General features: G+C 37.8%; 1 protein-coding gene across 12 annotated transcripts in view; it reads left to right on the top strand.

Annotated features, from left to right (window-relative positions):
- The window catches only part of PDE4D (phosphodiesterase 4D), a 1,416,267-nt gene that overhangs the window by 1,218,401 nt on the left and 178,482 nt on the right, over positions 1 to 19,384 (top strand). For all 12 annotated transcript variants that reach the window (XM_045493932.1, XM_045493941.1, XM_045493924.1 and 9 more), the window contains 2 exons: positions 7,844 to 7,917; positions 11,394 to 11,443. In XM_045493932.1, the coding sequence (XP_045349888.1) occupies positions 7,844 to 7,917; positions 11,394 to 11,443 (124 nt within the window). The remainder of the gene's footprint in view (positions 1 to 7,843; positions 7,918 to 11,393; positions 11,444 to 19,384) is intronic.

Here is a 19,384-nt window from a genome sequence, read left to right as displayed (position 1 = left end):
CTTCAGATTACAAATTACCTAAGTGACATACTTAAATGAGACCATATTTCCTTAACTGATATAAACATTTGAAGCAGAAATCTATACCATGGATTAAGTTACATTTAGTATATTTAGGTACATGATCAGTGCTTGAAATTTAATATTTCAGTTCAACCTAATGCTTTATTTACTCCCTTTTTTATGTGTCATTTGTACAGATTTAAATTTATCTTTATTTGCTCCCTTTAGGCTTACAAATCATGAAAATAACCATATGACATAAATACTGGAAGATGATAAAATGATCTAAAGCATTTGGAATATATATTAAATGGTTGAAAAGCAGATATTCTTTGTATAGGTCAGTGCTTTGCTACCCTAGCTGTACATTAGAATCACCTAGAAGCTGTTATCCCAGGCCCCAGGTCATATCCCTAATCAACTGGATCCAAAACTCTGCGGATTGGATCCAAGTACCTGTATTTTTTAAAGGCCCGATATTTTTCCAGGAAAAGTTGAGAGTCACTGATATAGATAGACTCGGGAAAGAATAGAGTATTATTGATTTAACTAGGGCATGAAACAGGCTTAAAAACAACGCTGACTGCTAAAAAGAAATATTGAGTATGAGAATACAAGTGATCCAGATAGATTATAAAAATCATGATAAAGGCTAATCATAATTATAACTAAAACTAGTTCTAGTGCCTTGGGCAACTCATTTAACTTCTCTAAGGCTTCTTTTTTCAACCAGCAAAGGTGAAGGACTTGTGTGATAAAGGTAGACCCCAGTTCAAACCCCTTCTCTTCCTCTTGCTCAGTGAATGGCCTTGGGCAAATCAAGGAACTTTCCCCAGCCTGGGTTACTCCTCTGCTAAATGACAGTTCCAATAGAACCCACTTCGTGAGGTTTTTAAGATGTTAAAATAAACTTGTGAAATGCTCAGCACAATTTCTAGAAAACAAAATGAATTTTAAGTGTTATCAGTAAGAGCTCTTTCATGTCTAAAATGTTATAATAGTTTTAAAAAAACATAACGCATGGGGCGCCTGGGTGGCGCAGTCGGTTAAGCGTCCGACTTCAGCCAGGTCACGATCTCGCGGTCCGTGAGTTCGAGCCCCGCGTCAGGCTCTGGGCTGATGGCTCAGAGCCTGGAGCCTGTTTCCGATTCTGTGTCTCCCTCTCTCTCTGCCCCTCCCCCGTTCATGCTCTGTCTCTCTCTGTCCCCAAAATAAAAAAACGTTGAAAAAAAAAAATTTAAAAAAAACATAACGCAGGGTGTAGATAATAGAATTACACATAATTCTTCTACTTTTTCAAATTTCATGAAATTTTATAATTGCTATAACTTAGACCAAAAATTTAGTGAATCCATAAATAACACACCATATAATAGTGATTTTTTTCATTACTGCCAGCAATTAAAAGTAGAATATTACCACCATATCTTTTAGAAGAGTAATGACTTTTTTGCTTAAGGTTTTTCCAGAGATCATAAATTCTTTCTAGTACCCGTATTTCTGCGTTCAAAAAACATTTACACTCTTCATTGTTTTAATCATATTTTGTGATAACAAGATCATATAAATTCAGGGATTTTTAACTAATTACTATTGAGTACCCATAATTTTATTTCTAAGAGTGAGAGCTGGGTGAGAAATTAAAATCAGGTAAAATAATATAAGTAACCATCACCAAACATAGAAATAATCATTCCAACTATGGTTTATTCAGGTAATTAACTATTATTGCTTCTGACTAAAGTCTCTGGATATTGTTGTAAGAAAAATATATCTAAATATATGGTAAAAAATGAGAAAAAAAATATGTATATGATACTTCAAGTAGTATTTATTAAATAACGAATACTTTTATTTAAAAAATAATTTTTTCTCCAATAATTAGATTAATAAATTTGATTTGGTCCTTGCCATCGATGGTCTTAAATTCCCAAGAAATCTATGTAATTATACATATTCTATGGTATTCCTATAATCTACAAAAAAAACAACAGAATTTTAGTACACTGAGAAATATATACATGTAAAAAATCATTTATTCTGTGTTAGCAAACTTTTTAAATAAATATATATACTTAATACTTTTGAAATTAAGATTTGAATATAAACCAACTCTGCATAGTATATAGGCATATCTGATGCCTGAAAATAATCCTGGAATGTATTTAGAAGAGTTTACATATGATTAGCTCAATGTTTCATAACACCTTATGGAAGGTGGTTGGTCATTGGCCCAGAGGCTGCAGATTTGTTTTGTTTTGTTTTGTTTTGTTTTGTTTTTTAAGTGCTTCGTATTTTCACAAATGGCCTTTTACTCAAGTACATGATCTGGAAAGCTATACTAGAATTTAAAAAAAAAAAAAGCCTGTTAAGTACTGAACAGTTTCACCACTTATGGGGCATCTTTGGGAAAGCAGATAAAAAGGCCCAGTAAGCAACAGTTTGTCTATGACCTTCTCTTAAGCCCTGTTGGATACCTCCTAGAATATTTTGTTGACCTAACCAGTAATACCTTAAATTTTTAGTACGAGATATAATACCATTGAATGCTAAATATTATAGATAATGCTTAAATGAAAGATATTTAGTCACTTGAAGTGATGTCTGCATTATTTGGCTTAATATGTCATAGTTGTTTTTGCAAAAGGACAGGAGACTTGATTTTAGACAAGTCACCCAAGGCAGTGTTCAAACAGACCAAGAATTATCCCCTTCCTCCAGTATGCTTTGGAGTTTAGAATTTCACACTAAATTATTCTGGCTAAAAAGACATTCTCCTTTCAAAATAGAATTTCTTTTGCCATAAAAATTTTAAAAAGAAATATAAGCAAAAGGAAAAAATGGAAATTTCCCATAATTCCAAACCCCCAAATAACTAGTATTGACATTTTACTTTACATCTCCCTAGGTTTTTTTTTTTTTTTTTAGTGTATTTTCCTTTCCATAATCCTTAATAACCAGCCTCACACTGTTTAAAGAGGTCAAAGGTCTCCAAAACCCACCTAATCTGCCTCTACTTGAGAACTCATTGCTTTCTGCCTGAGTCTCCAAAACGTGTTTTATTCCCCAGTCATGGATTTCTGTAAAGCTAAGAGAACAAAATCTTGTTATAAGACAATTTAGAAAGGCATCCAATTTGATGGACATGGCTGAAACCTAACCCATTTGGACAGATGTGATCTTCAGAAGGGGTCCTACAACATTGCTTCGGACTGTGTTCCCATGTCCACAACACTGTCCGGGTAAGAAATTCTTGCTGGTGTTTAACCTAAACTCTTTGCCACTTCCAATTTCTTATATTTCCCCTATAAGCTCAAAATCTTTTTGGTCCTCAAAAAAGTGACATCTTTATAGATGTGACTTATTTCCATCTTGAAATATTCTCCTATGTTTTTGTTGAAATCTTTTGGTGTGGGGATTTTCTTAGGCACAAAGGCTACGTATTGAGAGGAATCCCAATGCCATGCCACATCATGCCTCTCTACAACTGGCCTTTTCCTCCTAAAAGTATAGGAACAGTTTGGCCAGAGTTCTTTCCATAGACTAAGGAATACCAGTGAGACACAACACTGATGAAATTTAGCAAACTCTGATTTTTAGTTAGCTACGTCTGGCCACACCTGTCCAGATATGTGATATGACTACCTTGTAAAACTGCAAGCCAACTAGAATTGTCATCTAGGTGAAATTCTCATCTTGTTAAAAGAAGTGTAATATTTGACTAAGGAAAAGCCAGAAAATACCCACTATTATCTGGGATCCCTGGAGAAACCCCCATGTTAAAAAACTAAGGAGATATATAGAGTAGGAACAGATGAGTCATTTTACCTTTACTGTAAGCAAAATATAGCACCTAGGATAATTTTGTAAAAAATGTACCAGTCGCTAACTCTATAGAACATTACTGTTCCATTGTCAATAGAACATTGCCAATGTATTATATTTTTAAGGCCCCTGAGTATCCCTGACCCATTATTTCACCCAGCAGCAGCCACCTTGTGGCTCATCTCAATCTCCAGCTTGATGAGTCCACCAGGCGCCCCTACTGGCTTGTAAAAGAAGTTGGTCATCACATTTCAGTTGCTTCTGCTAGTTTTTCCCTGATATTTTATTAAAAGAAATTACAGCTAGCATCTTCTAGGAATCAAAGTACTTTTTAGATTTAATTATGTGAAACCATCAATATTCAACCTCTGTTGACCTACAAAAAGAGCAATTTCATATGGTTTAACTAAAACATAACTTGGAAAGAAGTTTTCTATCAAAATGACCTTTCTATCTTATAAATAATTATACTTTGACTCCATTTTTGTTGTTATTGTTTTTGTTTTTGTTTTTGTTTTTTTCTGGAAGTAAAACCAAGGCAAGGAATTCTTTCTTGTTCTCCCTTTCCTCAAGGCCACTGGCAACTCTTGGTCTGTATTTTAGCACCATCTATTGGTATAAAATGTATTTGGAATGAAAAGTAATCCTCAAAATTCTTTGTTACCTTTTAAGCAGGGATTTTTAAGGAGAATGTTGTTGCCACATCTTTTTTTGTCTGTTTGTTTGAAGCAACCTCCTTTTGACATCTTTTTAAGAAATCATTGACAGAAGTATACATTTCTTTTAGTCTATTATGTTCAGTTGTTTGTTGTTTAACTTTTAAATGAAACCCATAGTTTCCTGCTATTTTCAGTGAATCTTATTGGTTAATAAATGTTTAAAAGTATTTAAGAAAATCTACAATTCGTGTGTATAAATAATATTTAATCCTTCTCCTGGGCCAATACATCATCCACCTCTGCAAAAGTTTTCCATAGTGCTGTCACGATTTCTTTCCTAAAGTGTATATATGTCTCATCATTGAAAATGTATTTTTGACCTTGACTGATTACACTGTTGCTTGGAGAGGCATAAGAGAAAGAAATGACCTTCATTTTCTAACCATTGAGCTGTGTAAGGGAAAAACCTCAAGGTACTTTTTGGTTAGCACACCTTAAGGAGTGGAGAAAAGTATAGGAGTTGCAAAGCCCTGACTATAATTCTCAAAAGGTTGAATTCAAGGGGAGTGAGAGTTTCCCTGAAACAAAAGCAAAGAATAACTGGATCCTTACTGAGGGGCTTGAGTCAAACTGTTTCCAGGTCTCCCACACAGCATCGAGTTCCAGATGCTTCACTCTGTGGCCTGCAAGACAAGTGAGAGCATGAAACACTAACTCCGTGCATTCGTGATGTAGGCACCCAGGATCAATCAGCTAAATCCAGGGCAACACCCCTGTAGCATATGTCTGGAACTTTTATTTATACTTCTGCCAGTATCATATGTGTGCTGTAGTGCAGGAGATAATAATTAATCCTTATTAGAAATTTTATAAAGTATTATTTGTCCTGCCACAGAAACAGTGATCTAATATCAGCCCACAAAAGGCACGATGTATTTACAAAATTATTTGCTGCAGCAGTGTTTGTAAAAGCAAACGTGAGGAAACAACCTACAAGTCAATTTGGAGAGGGGACAGGCGGCATGCCTGGACGAGGGGCTGGAAAGGAAATTTATTTTTTCACTTTTTATTTTGAAGTAATTCATGCATATAAGAGAATATATCTAGTTATTATCTAAAATATAAAGGACACTAAAATCAGCAGCTAAAGAAGTAGAACAGTACCAATATGTTTAATACCCCCTGAGCATATGTTGTCAATTTCATCTACCTGCCTCCTCTCACAAATAACAATAATTTTGGTTTTTGTCTTTATTAATGAGGGAGATATACTTTACATTCTACCCTTTGTTCTGTTTAAACTCTGTCCTGTGTGAAGATAGATTATGCAAAAACTACATGCAATTTAAATTAATATCTGAAACAAAATTATCTGATTTAATAACCTTTACTATAATAGAGTCAAAAATTGTTTCACAGAAAAACAATTATAGTCTATCTTTCATGAACTAATGTTTTCTTTCAAATGAGTGTAGAACTTGAATTAGCTGCAGCACTATTTCTGTTTACCCAGGTGTCAAATGCAGTGCACTCACTATAATTTATTAGATAAAGGTCTCAGAATTCTGAGGTTAAAATTCTGTCTAGAAAAAAGGAGTATTTAGGGAGTGCAATAATCTCATTTAAAATATTTTATTAGTATATTTGATATTCAACCCTTAAAGTCTAAATTAGGCCTGTATAATTTAATGACAGTGGATCATTTATCAGATTTATTTCTATTTCTGCATCATTCAAGACTTCATGCCTAATGAAAGACAGCATGCTCTGATGTCAGCACTTGGTTATTTGAATACTCCGTCATAGGCAGCGTGACCTTTCAGTGCTGTGAGTTGTTTACATGTGATAATGAGCCAGGTTTTTCCAGTGACTGAGTTAATCATGGTTGGCACCTCAGGAAGCACCGTTAACCCCTTCAGGGGATAATGCTGTAGGTCACTGTCCTGGGGTGTAAACAGCACCCCAGTGACCAACAAGAATCAATGCCCGTTTCAGAAATGTCTGAGACATTTTTGTCCTAGAAAAACATTTAGACTGGCTTTAGTCTAAGTCAGAGCTGGATGAAAACATTTTGGAAGTAGTTCTGGAACAGTGGGAACAACTATGGATTTGTGTTCCCCACCCCCCTTTGTTACCAATGATAGGCACTAAGTAAACTCCCCATGCACATGCCAGATCATTAAACAAATGGAATGCTGCCATCATGGGCTAATATTCTTTGAGTGCTTTCTGTTTGCCGGGCACTGTCCTTGGCACCTAACCTGTCCTTTCATATCATCTTCACAACAGTCCTCAAAGACAGCTATCACTCTCCTGGGTTACAGAAAAGGAAACTGAGGTAGACAGAGATTATGTAACTTGTCTAAATTCACTGAATACGTAACAGAGCCAGGCAGCCTGGGTCGTTACGTAGTACCTAACAGGACAATTGAAATCTATGTTTTAGATAAACTCAACATTCTGGTTGTCACCCACATTACTTATAATCTCACCTGATGTAGGCTCTACCTTGAGGGAAACTCACCCATTCTAGTGCAAAGGGAGGCGGGTAAAGCTCTTGCAAATGTTCTCTCCTAGCCTCACTTCCAGTTCTTTCGCCACCTTCTGGTTACACTAGATTAGAAAAAGAAGGACCTTCAGAGGTAGATGGGGCATGCTGGTCCCGCCTTGTGTATATGGGTGTGTTGTGTCTATGTATTCATTTCTTCAACAAAATTCTTTAGTACTTTCTCTAGGCCCAGTTTTGAGCACATAGGGTGGTCCCATTTTATGTGAAAATGCATCCTTAAGAATCTTAAAATTGATGGTTCAGATAACCTTAACAAAGAAAAGAATTTTTCTTTGCTAGGTAGCCATGTGGCAAAAGTGAAAAAAAAATTTAAATTCAACTAGATTTCTGACTCTGAAAGTCTGACATTCTTAGTGAATATTTAAAGAGAATTTGGGAACATATATTTAAAATTTTACCCCTAAAGTGAGAGTTTCTTATTATTTTGTATTATACTATTTTAAATTTGCATAATTCGTAACAATACTGTGTGTATATTGCCTAAGATATTGTTTTGGGGGCTGAGGAATCCAGGAATACTGTGTCAGCTTCTGCTACGTCACCATATTCATCGGCAATGAGGAGAAATACCTGGGAAATCTTTGCAGTCTGACCACTCCAGATTTCAAATAGATACATGTAAACTTCACTAAGGGCTAAAAGATTCTTTAGTGGTATGTGAAACTAGGTTGCAAGCAGTATCAGGTTTTCTCACTTAACAAACTACTTTTTACATCACCAAACCATTTTAAATTGCACTAAAGATGGCTCTGTTCCAAGGAGCTTAAAGAGTCCCTTTTTGTTGTAGGTCTTGGCCAGCCTGCGAACTGTACGAAACAACTTTGCTGCATTAACTAATTTGCAAGATCGAGCACCTAGCAAGTAAGTTATCCTTTCCCCACCCCGTCATGCTAAACTTTTAGACAGTGTTTTCTGAGTCTGGTTGAACTCAAGGCAATGTATTTGATTTCTCTTAGTCATTGCCATGTTGTCTAACCATTTACACTAAGGCCTAAGATGTCCTGTCACTTTTCTATAATACTTGCAGTGATGGTTCTAATATCAGAAATGAAGCCATATGAGAAATAAATATGGTGCCTGCATCTGTCAGAAATCACCTGGCATAATCAGTCCTCTGCCCAGTTATTCACACTCAGGGTAACTCTATCGTTTTGGCTTTACTTCATAAATTAACCGTGGACATATAATCTCATCGAGCCTTAAAGTCAATCCAAAGTCATCTCACCTTCTTCTCCACCCCCACCTCATCCGTTGGGCTAATTGCAATTCATTCTTTAGGTGACAGCTTAAATATAATTTACTTGGGGTCATCATCCCTGGCTAACAGCCAACATAACATACGTACACACAGGTCCCAGACTTGATGGTACGTCCTTCCATGTCTGTGTAACTGCATACTGCACCTAACTCCTATGTTAGCACATATCCCTCTGTGCTCCGGGTACCTATTTACTTGTCTGAGCACCCCTGAAGAATGTCAGCCTGCAGCCATTGGGGGGTGTATGTGGTTGACGTGTGTTCCTGGTGCCTCACACAAGAGCCAGCACAGAGCAGTCGCTCTGCATGTGCTTGTTGGCTAGAAGAGCAAAGTGATACTGTAGCATGTGAAATCTGAGGGTTTACTTGCAGTATTTGTTTACCATTACCAAACGTGTCTTCTGTGCTCCATGGCCGTATAATATCCCAGTGATCTCAACAGCCCCGTGGGTATTTTGGCATTTGGTAACTCATAGGTAACGTCACCTCCTCTTTGGAAAGTCTCAGCTTCACAGGAGGCATGAAATTACGGGTGTCACTCCCAAACATTTTAGTCCCAAATATTAAGGCATGTCTTTGAATAGGCAAACTACAAACTTTATAATGCCTTTTATACTTCCTTCAGACATGGTCACTTGGGTACCAGCATCTAAACCTGTGTCAGGGAAACAGTTTACCAGACAGGTGTGAAGGCATCAGACTGCCTTTCTGTCTCTAAAGAGATGACCTAAGACCCATCCCTTGAAAGATAAAGTTTTCAACTGATTTGCAAGGATGAAACAGATTAAAGTGGAAAAGAGCAGCTAGAGGAGGATAGAAACTCATAGTTTATGCCTAAACCTGACCTATTGTATGTCCAGTGACATCTAACCAAACAATATTAGCTGGTAGTCTCTAAGTAAAGGCCTTTGTAGTCTCTCTTTTGGCTAATGCAGATTTGTACCTCCTTTACTGATTCAAATTGAATCAACCTCTTCATGTATCAGAATAGCAGAAATTAGTCTACACAGCTAAGCTCTGCTGCAGACAGCGATAGTGAAATGGTATAACTCTGGCTTGTCACATGATGACCATGAGGGAATCAGAATTTTCCCTGCTGGACACTTACAATGCCACTGAAACATTTCCAAGTTTACCCTTGGATTTCATGGAAGGCATGTGAGACCTTGCACAATCCACCCTTTTTGTTTGCTACAGGAAAGAAGTCCCTGAGGAATGCATGTGAAGCCTGGCCCCTGTGGGTACTCAAATGTGCATTGCTGATTTTACTAGTCTATCACTGGTTTCTATCATGTTGCTCTTTCTTGCCCCTGAGATTTTTAATTCCACAGTGAGTTCTGACCCGATTCTTCATTAAACGATTTACCACTGTAACCATGGATCAAGTGATTAATATTGTCTGCTTGTCATTATTTGTTGAAATATCAATTTCCCAAGTCCCCAAATTGTAGGATTGTTATTAAGAGAAGATAATAAATAAAAAGGCAATCACTTGGTTTTCTAACACTGTAGATGAGCTTAAGATATTCATTTGATACCATTTTTCAGATAAAACGCTTTCTAGATTTTCACAGAGCAAGGACTAAAAAAGGAGTAATTAAGATATAAATTATTTGAATAATATACTCTCAGCAAGAAGATCAGCTGTATTTCAGAGTAACAATTTAAAGCATCACCCTTTCTGTTTTATGAAACATTAATCAAGTTTTACATTTTCTCATTTCATTTACTAATAAAAACCAGAATAACTTGGCAGTTGATTGTGGTGCATTTCCAGCCAAACACAGAACTTCAATCCTAAAGTGACATCAATAAACTTAAAAGCAGTAAGTCAGAGCCAGACACTGCCTGGAACCAAGGCAGTGAGAATTTAGAAAGCACTAGATTGCATCTCCCAATTAAGAGATGTGTCCTCTCAGGAAAGCAGATTTGAACACAGCTCCGCAAGAGTCTGTCATTTGCACAGACGCATGGCTGTTCGTCCTCTTTCCACAAAAGCATCTTAAAAATAAGGCAGTATGGCAGAGCGCTGGCTCTAGAATCCCACTGCGTTAGTTGAAAACTCAGCTCTCTTATTCTGAACAAGTGACTCGACTTCCCAAAGCTTTGTTTTCCTCTTTTGTAAAACGAAAACAATGAGATAACCTGCTTTATGGTTTCTTTTGAGGATCAAAGTAGATTATTCATCGAAAGTGCTCATTTAGCACAGTGTCTGACACACAGTAAGTGTTTTGTAAGTGTTAGTTAAGTGTTAAAGATCACTATGCAATATTTTAAAAGCTTCCAATTGTAAGTAAGTTATAGTCCATAAGTGATATTCTTTTCAACATAATTTATTAAGCACTGATCGAATAGTGGATACGTTGTGGCTGGACTCTGTAGAGATACATGTTAGTTTTAGAGCAGGGTTTTTCAGTTCAAGGGGAATATAATCACCTTGTGAAACTTTGCAAGCATCTGAAAGATCAGAGAATACAAGATAGAACCTATTTAAGTACCTTTGGTTTATAGTGTTTCTGCAGTCTCTATAGCATCTATTTGGACAAAGCATTGATATACCTCTCTGATAAATGTATCAGAGATGTTTCTCAGTATAAGGAAAGGAAACGGAAAGTGTTTAAATAGCTTCTCTAATTGTAACACAGTCTCCAAGGAGTCATTCACTTCTGAGAATTTATGCCAAAAACAAAAGTTTCTCATCACTGTATTAGGGAAGCCACTTGTCGCTTGACTATTCTTCAAATTCACAAAGTTTGTGTTTGCTCTGTAAGCCCTGGTTCAATTGAATGCAGTCAATTAATAAGAACTTCCTCCTCTATCATGTTCCTGTGACATTTACTTCAGCCTTATTTTCCCCAAAGTCTATCACTGTGAGATTTAACTCTTTGCTTTTTTTGACATGTGTGATATTAACTATAGACTAGGAACTTAACTGGCTAGTCTGAGAGAAATCTTCATTTGCATGTCCTGCCTTAAAAATAATCCTTTGAATTAAAATGGCATATTGGAGATGACTCCGAGAGTCCTGAGATTAACATGCACCACATATTTACTGCTTTGTACTTTTCTCTCTTTGTCAGAAGATCACCCATGTGCAATCAACCATCCATCAACAAAGCCACCATAACAGGTAAGAAAGATCTAGAAGCTTACTCTTCGTCTGTCTAGAAAAAAAAAAATCATATCTTCCAAGGTTCAGCATAACACTTAACACCAATTTTATATTGCAATTCTATAATTTTAAAGAAATTGTTCCCTTTTTCTCTCTTTTATCATTTCTATCCTTGAGTCCACAAGTTCTCCATTTAAGCTATTATTTGGGAAATCTTTACTGATGTGCCGTCTTTAAAGACCATTTAAATCTGTGCTGATACATTGCTCTCGGCATTTGTATTACGAGAGATAGTGTTACCTTCCAAATGTTGACCATATCGTTTCCAGGCTTATGCCATCAGCATGACATTATTGTGTGGTAGTTTGTTTTAATGAAAGGGAAAGCATAAATAAAAGGGACCTTACTGGTTAATTGATATCCCAGTTGTGTGCAGGAAGGAACACCATTCCAGTAGTCCTGATTTTGGCTCAAAGTGAGAATAAATTTACTTTGGGAGGGGAGAGAAGTAATTATACAACACAGGAAAGTTCAGTGAGATCAAAAGAACAGATGTTTGGGGAAAAGAAGGGAAAATAAGGATGAGGAACATAAAGGGCAAAAAAAAAAAAAATCATCCCAATTCCTATTAATCTATTTTAGACATGGGGCTTGACCTCAACTGAACCAAAAACAGAACAAATGATCTCATTTTGCTGAACCTGAAACCAAATTGAACTCATTTAATCATTTCTTGAAACCCCAATTGATTCATTAAAATAATTGCCTGGAAAAGAAAACCTATGTTTTCTAAAATTATTACCAGAAGAAAATTAACATATTCTCCAAACTAGACCATTACTTCATTTGATTCAAGTGCCTTCCTTGGACTCCAACTCAGAATATTTTGAGAGCTCCTTATTAAGATATTAGTGAGTACACTTTGCTTGAAAGTTAACTTCCCCACTCAGGTCAGCACTTTTAATCTGGTCTCCTTTGAAGTCACATCAGAGTTGATTCTGGAACAGTTGGTAATGTTGTTCTTTTTGGAATGTCTTTTGAATGGGATTTGTATTTCAACGAATATTAAATGTTTGGTTCTTTTTCCTATGTTTATCTTTCAAGATCTTGTTGGTGATGATTTTCAAATGTCATTTCATAGTGTATGCTTTGTCCATCACATTTCTTCCTGTCATTGTTCAAGATATAGACTGAAATTCCTGTATATTAAAATAAGTTCTTTGATTAACAACTTTTTTTTTCCCAGAAAGCTGAGTTCAATGTCAATGGGTCTCAACTGAGATAGGGGTATAGAACTGGATGGCCCTGTCTCTGTACACTTGCCTATTACGTTGAGGGACAAGCAGGCCAACCTTTGTGAGCCTGCAGCTGGGGCTTCTAGTGAGAGAGGCCACATGGAAGCTCATCCCCAGCCCTGCTTCAGGCTCTAGATCTGACCCCTATGCAGAGGGGTCACCTCCCCACCCCTACTATTTTTGCCACAAGCAGGACTCTGACATTGTAGTTTGAACAGAACGCAGTGCTATTTTGGTTCCTGGACGCTTGTGTAGCTTGAGGTCACATATGAGCCAGCCTCACAGGAGCATCCTCTACAGAGAGCAGCTGCAGGTATCGGTGGAGATTGTTGTGTCCATCAGGAGGTGGTGGGTGGTCAGTGGTCCAGGCAGCTGTCCAACCACCCTGGCAGATGCCGGGAAGTGATTAAAGGGAGAGTAATTGCACTCAAAGGGCACAGACTTTTCTTAAACACATGTGAGAGACCCTATAGAAGCCCCCACAAATGTTCACATAGTGTTGAGGCCCAGGAGTTATACCAGAGGGAACTTTGAGCCATTGAAATCTGAGAATTAAGGTTAATATGGCCTCATTTGTACCCACAAGCTCCTGACCTGAGGCCTAGGGACAGTGGGGCTACAGAAATATCTTATCTAGGAAGGGAAACTAATTAACTGTCATTAACTGCTTAGTGCAGCCGTGTTCATCACAGAGCACAATGGGAAATTAACTAGAGAATGGCAGTCTTTTTTCCTTGTCCCAGCCTAGCCAACCAAGGTGGAAAAGTGGAATGGAGGCTGTGGGAATGAGGGCAATGGCAGGAAAAGATTTCTGTCTCTGAGCCCATTCTGAAAAAGTAGGCTCTTAAAAACATAAACTTGGATAGAAGTAAGAGTTGAGGTACACAGAAAAGTGCATCTCATTCCTCAGCCGCTGACTGTTCAGGACCTATACATCCAGGTTCACGCCTCCTATTGTTAGAACCCAGCTATTCCTGTGTCATGGTCCTGGGAATGGCAGAAAAGAGTGCTAGAAAGGGTCAGTGGGGCACCCTTTAAGATGAACTTGACCTTCTTAGATATTTTGGTTAGGATCTGGAGGAACAGTGCACCATATGGCAGAGTCCAGGAGTGGTCCAAAAGGCTGCTGTGGTGCACAGCTCCAGGGGCCCCTGGAGGGCAACCACTTAGAACATCACGGATGGGCGCCCCTGGAATTGTGTAGCATGGGTGTTCTACCTGTCTAGAATTCAAATCATGCTCTACTATGATAGCTGTGTGGCCCTGGGCAGGCCACATACCCCTCTCTGCCTTGGTTTCCCCACTTATAAATTGGTTATCATATTTCATACAGTTATTGCTAAGTAAGGGGCATTCACATATGGATGCTCTCAGCATCCTGCTTCACAGAGTAGGCATGCAAGACATTTTCTCTTTTGCTTTGCACTTGTTTTTATTCTCTGTAGGTAGAACAAGGGATGATGGGATGAGTAGGGCAGAGAAATGAAAGGAGGAAAAAATGAGAGAAAGAGGCTTGTAGGGTCATAAGAGAGAAAATATGGAGCCCCCCAAAATGGTCAAAATGGACACACTTCCTTGGTGCCTGTCAAAAGCGGGTCTTCCTATTGCTCCCAGTGCTGTGTCCCTACTTTTCCTCACTGCCACACACATTGGTGGCCTGTGATGTGGGCAATAAAGTATGGTGCAGAATCATTTTCAAAATCTAAAATAATGATCTCTCTACAACTTTTCCGTAAATCAACCATTTGATTTCTATAAAAGAACAGTTAAGAACTTTGTCTACATGCGTCACACTATGTTTTCTAAAGCTTTGTCCCACAGAACTTACAATACCCTTTTCTCCTTTGAGATTATTCCATTTGACATGTGTTTTAAAGCCAGGGAAGTTTGATTTTATATCATTAGGGTTAAAGCGTGTAAATCACTTGGCAGTTTCTATTTCCATAGCTAATGTACATTTCCAAATGTACATTTATAAACGAGTCTCATTACTAAAGAGCTATTTTGTTCTTTAGGGTGATATTACAAACACAAGGCATGTGGGGTTTGGAGCTGGAGTACAAACCCTGGGTCTCTCATTTGCTTTATTCCCTCATTTGAAGAATGTAGATATGAGTAGCTAACTCCCAGTGCTGTTGCAGAAATTTGGGGAGATAATTTAGACAAAGACCAGAAGTCAGCAGGTTATGAGTAACTCCCCAAGTGTTTCTTCCTATAATCCTAATCTATGTCTGGCATCTATTGTTGTTGTTGTTGTTGTTGTTAAAGCTAATTTGAAAGCTTGTAGGGGTGCCTGGGTGGCGCAGTCGGTTAAGCGTCCGACTTCAGCCAGGTCACGATCTCGCGGTCCGTGAGTTCGAGCCCCGCGTCGGGCTCTGGGCTGATGGCTCAGAGCCTGGAACCTGTTTCCGATTCTGTGTCTCCCTCTCTCTCTGCCCCTCCCCCGTTCATGCTCTGTCTCTCTCTGTCCCAAAAATAAATAAACGTTGAAAAAAAAATTTTTTTTTGAAAGCTTGTAAGGTAGAGGAGGAAGACACTGATGATGTGTCAGCTTTTCTGGAACATTTCATCAATGATTGTTTTTAAACAGTAATCACAGGACATTTTAGGAATCCTTGTATTACTTAGAGCAAGACTCACCTACTTAGGTCCTTAAGGGGCAGTGAATAATAGAACTAGAGTATGTTGAAACATGAGGGGGCAGCAAAGCGTCAGAGATGGCCAAGCCAACGCTGTATTGTGCTGTTCTGTATGGGTTTTGGAGTTTAGCTATGCCTCTTTAGACACAATTAGTCCTTTCAAGCATTTCGTTTTCAAATGATGTTAACTCAGGAAAAGCTACCTCATACAATCTTGTCATGTCTTCACAGTATCACTTTTCACTAAATTTCTAATTGCCACATTTCCAATCCCTTTAATCATTTTCAAATTAAGGATTTTCATGCAAGAATGCAACTCAGAGAAAATTTAAACTTCTCTATTGTAAAGTTGAGAAAACTGAGGCCTAGTGAGAGTAAATGGTACTTAGACATGGATCCAGGAATATATATCTCTGAGTCCAGGGGCCTTCTTACACCCCTGTAAAACCATTCATCATATTAGGGTAGCTTTCAGACCCACTTTAGAAGTGTATGCGTTGAGAAAGTATAAGAAGTATTAAAGGATACTAATTTATGAGCAATAGATACAGAACTGTATTTCTTGTACATAAACTTGAAAATTAGAAAAAAAGTCATGCCCTATCTCCTCCCTGGATAAGTCTTTATATTTAGAGCTGTTTCGATTATATTCACTGAATATAACCTCTAGGCTCTCAGATCAATCGAACTTGGAGGTTTAAGGCAAATGTCTTTTGGCTCAAGATTTTAAAAAATACAAGTTTTTCTCTATAAGTGATAAAGTGAATATAATTGCTTACACTTTACCTATAGAGGGAGTCATGTGATACAGTGACTAGCATAAAACAAAATTGATTTTAGTCCACAAAAAAATTGGTGTAAGTCTCCACTCCACATATTTTACCCTGAATATTCACAACCCCTTAAAAACCAAGTGTTTTCTAAATAGAATTTAGTCAGTTCGGTAAGTAGAAGATATAAAGAGTAAATTATCCAGGGGCGCCTGGGTGGCGCAGTCGGTTAAGCGTCCGACTTCAGCCAGGTCACGATCTCGCGGTCCGTGAGTTCGAGCCCCGCGTCAGGCTCTGGGCTGATGGCTCAGAGCCTGGAACCTGTTTCCGATTCTGGGTCTCCCTCTCTCTCTGCCCCTCCCCCGTCCATGCTCTGTCTCTCTGTCCCAAAAATAAATAAACGTTGAAAAAAAAAATTTAAAGAGTAAATTATCCAAATAGTACTAATTAGTTGAAACCCAGTGAGAATAAACTTAACCTTGCATGTTTATTGTTCTTCTAAAGCACAAAGTCATTCCTAAAATCCAACGAGGGGACAAAAAGAATACCAAAGGTACTTAACTGGAACAATTATTGTGTTATTATCTGGACTAATCATTTAACATTTTGAGCTTATTAAAGAAAAGACACCAAGAAAGTATTTTATGGTGACAATAGTGATGCTAGGTACTTAGCTAAGTCATTATAAGTCTGTGTGTGTGTGTGTGTGTGTGTGTGTGTGTGTGTGTGTGTGAGAGAGAGAGAGAGAGAGAGAATAACAAATAGTGTACATAACATAAAAAGAAATATGTGCAGTAATAATTGAAAGCAAGATCTGCATAAAGAAGACAAATGGGTCTAGGTGAGAGAGGTCAAAGAGACATTGGACGGAAATGCATGTTAAGGTGGTGTGCGTGCAGGAGGAGACCAATCCACTGCACACAAGTCCACTCTACTAGTAGCAGGCACCACTTCATCATGTACTTCCCCTATTTTCCCTTTTCCTTTAATAAGGGCACATTATAGCAAGACTCTGATAACTGCAGAAAACGGAAGCTCCGTTAGCTTTGTTAGGAATGTGATTGAAAAATGCTGAGGAAATGTGGTTTAATAACTTGAAGGAAACATGGATAAAGATGGTGTATGGGACTGTTTGTACATTGGCTTTAAAAAAAAAATGTTTATTTTTGAGAGTGAGCGAGTGAGGGAGGGGCAGAGAGAGAGGGAGACAGAGAATCCCAAACAGGCTCTGCACTGTCAGTGCATAGCCTGATGTGGGGCTCAAACTCACCACTCACCAACTGTGAGATCGTGACTAGAGCCAAAATCAAGAGTCAGACGCCTAACTGACTGAGCCACCCAGGTTCCCCTGTACATTGACTTTTTTGCAAGTTTTTTTCTTATTTTACTTTGACACTTAACACATCTACTGACTATCGAGTGTTTTAAAGTTTTTAAGCCAAAAGAGGTTACTTTTATAAAAATTCCTTCATGAAAAAGACCTCTCCAGAAAAAGCATTGAATTGAAAGATTTCCTTAAATACTTGAAGTATGACTATATGATTATTAAACTTATAATCTTTTAGAGGTATAAAAGTCTGTTTCTTTTTTATAAGCTAACCTGTTTTGCCTTTCTATACTTCTATTTAAATATATATTTATAAATACATATGTGTGTGTGGAGATAGAGAGAGAGGGGAAGCAGGTCTAACACAATGACTTTTCAACCAGGAAGTGATTGAAATAATACTTGGCATTATGAACAATGAAAAAAAACAAATGTGTAATCATGGGGAAAATAATTAATTGAATATCTATTGCCTGAATATCTGCTCTGGGTATTTTGTTACAACATTAATTGACATAATTAAATGAAACTGCATGTTATTTAGTCAGCCAGTATGAGTCGAACCCTATAGATTGAAAACCTAGCTTTCCTTTTATTAGCTTTTTAACTGTGGTCAATTTACATAAATTCTCTAAGCTTTCATTTCCTCATCAGTAAATTCTAAGTCAGTGATTGGTAGCAAGAATGTATTCAACAAGTGGTAGGTAGTGTAAGTGCTAGAATTTTATTATGATTATGATTATTATCCATTTGGTGAACAAATATTTTCTGTGTACCTTCTGTATGGCCTGCAATAGGGTAGGTTTTAGAGATCAAGGTATGAGTAAAATGTGACTATTGGCATCAAGGAATTCACAATTGAGGGGAGAAGGAATCATGAATGATTATGTACAAGCCAAGTGGCCATAATTGAAGCAACTTCAAATACAAGTACTATCTATGGAAAGTTCTTTGCTGAGCTTTGAAGAATGTAGAGTTTTGCGTATAGTCAAGGGACGATCACCTGACCCCAAGGGGCCAGCAAGAGTGAGGTGTGGAAGCATGGGTGCCTGTCAGATCAGCAGACTAGGGACAGTAAAAGACAAAGAGAGTTGAAAGTGTGCGGAGCAACAAAACAGGAGCAGTGAAGAGTATTGGAAGCCGGTGTTGATCATGGTGGACTTTGTTTTATGGGCAAGGGAAGATCATCAATCATTTTTTTAAGTGTACTTATTTTGAGAGAGAGAGAGAGAGAGAGAGAGAGAGAGCATGAAGGGGTGGGGGGAGAGAGAGGGAGAGAGAGAATCCCAAGCAGGCTCTACACTGTTAATGCAGACACCGAGGTGGGGCTCAATCCCAGGAACCATAAGATCATGACCTCAGCTGAAATCAAGAATCAGACGCTTAACTGACTGAGCCACCCAGGTGCCCCAAGTCATCAGTCGTTTCTATGCAGAGGAGCAAGTATATAATTTAGAAAGACAATATTGGAAGCAGGATAGAAAACATACCAAAAAGAAGAGACGAGAGGCAGCCCCATCCTCATTAGCGGGCTGTTATCTGTCAAGTACACACTAAGGATAACGCAACTCTGAACACGGGTGGTGGTGTCTCCAGTAAAGATGAGGGGATAGACTGACAACTGTTTTCAGAGACAGAGTTGAGAATACTTGGCAGTTGATTACCTTGAAGAGTGATGAGAAAAGACGTGAAAACAGAAGCCATACGGTGTTCATCACAGCACATGTATATAAGCATAAAAGATGGAAAACAACCCAATAATAATAAATACTGTAGGAATTCTGTTTTGTTATAAAAACCTATAATAAAAAGGTTTTTACATGAATTATGGCAAAATTTTAATCATGAAAAAATGCTACTATTTTAAAGACTACATGATAAGGTGCTAAGTGGGCATTAGGCACACATTTTAATACATTTTGGGGCGC

Source organism: Leopardus geoffroyi, chromosome A1, assembly GCF_018350155.1.
Source record: "Leopardus geoffroyi isolate Oge1 chromosome A1, O.geoffroyi_Oge1_pat1.0, whole genome shotgun sequence".
NCBI classification, from domain to species: domain Eukaryota; kingdom Metazoa; phylum Chordata; class Mammalia; order Carnivora; family Felidae; genus Leopardus; species Leopardus geoffroyi.
Note: the sequence above shows the minus strand (reverse complement) of the source record. Positions and strands in the feature narration are given on the sequence as shown.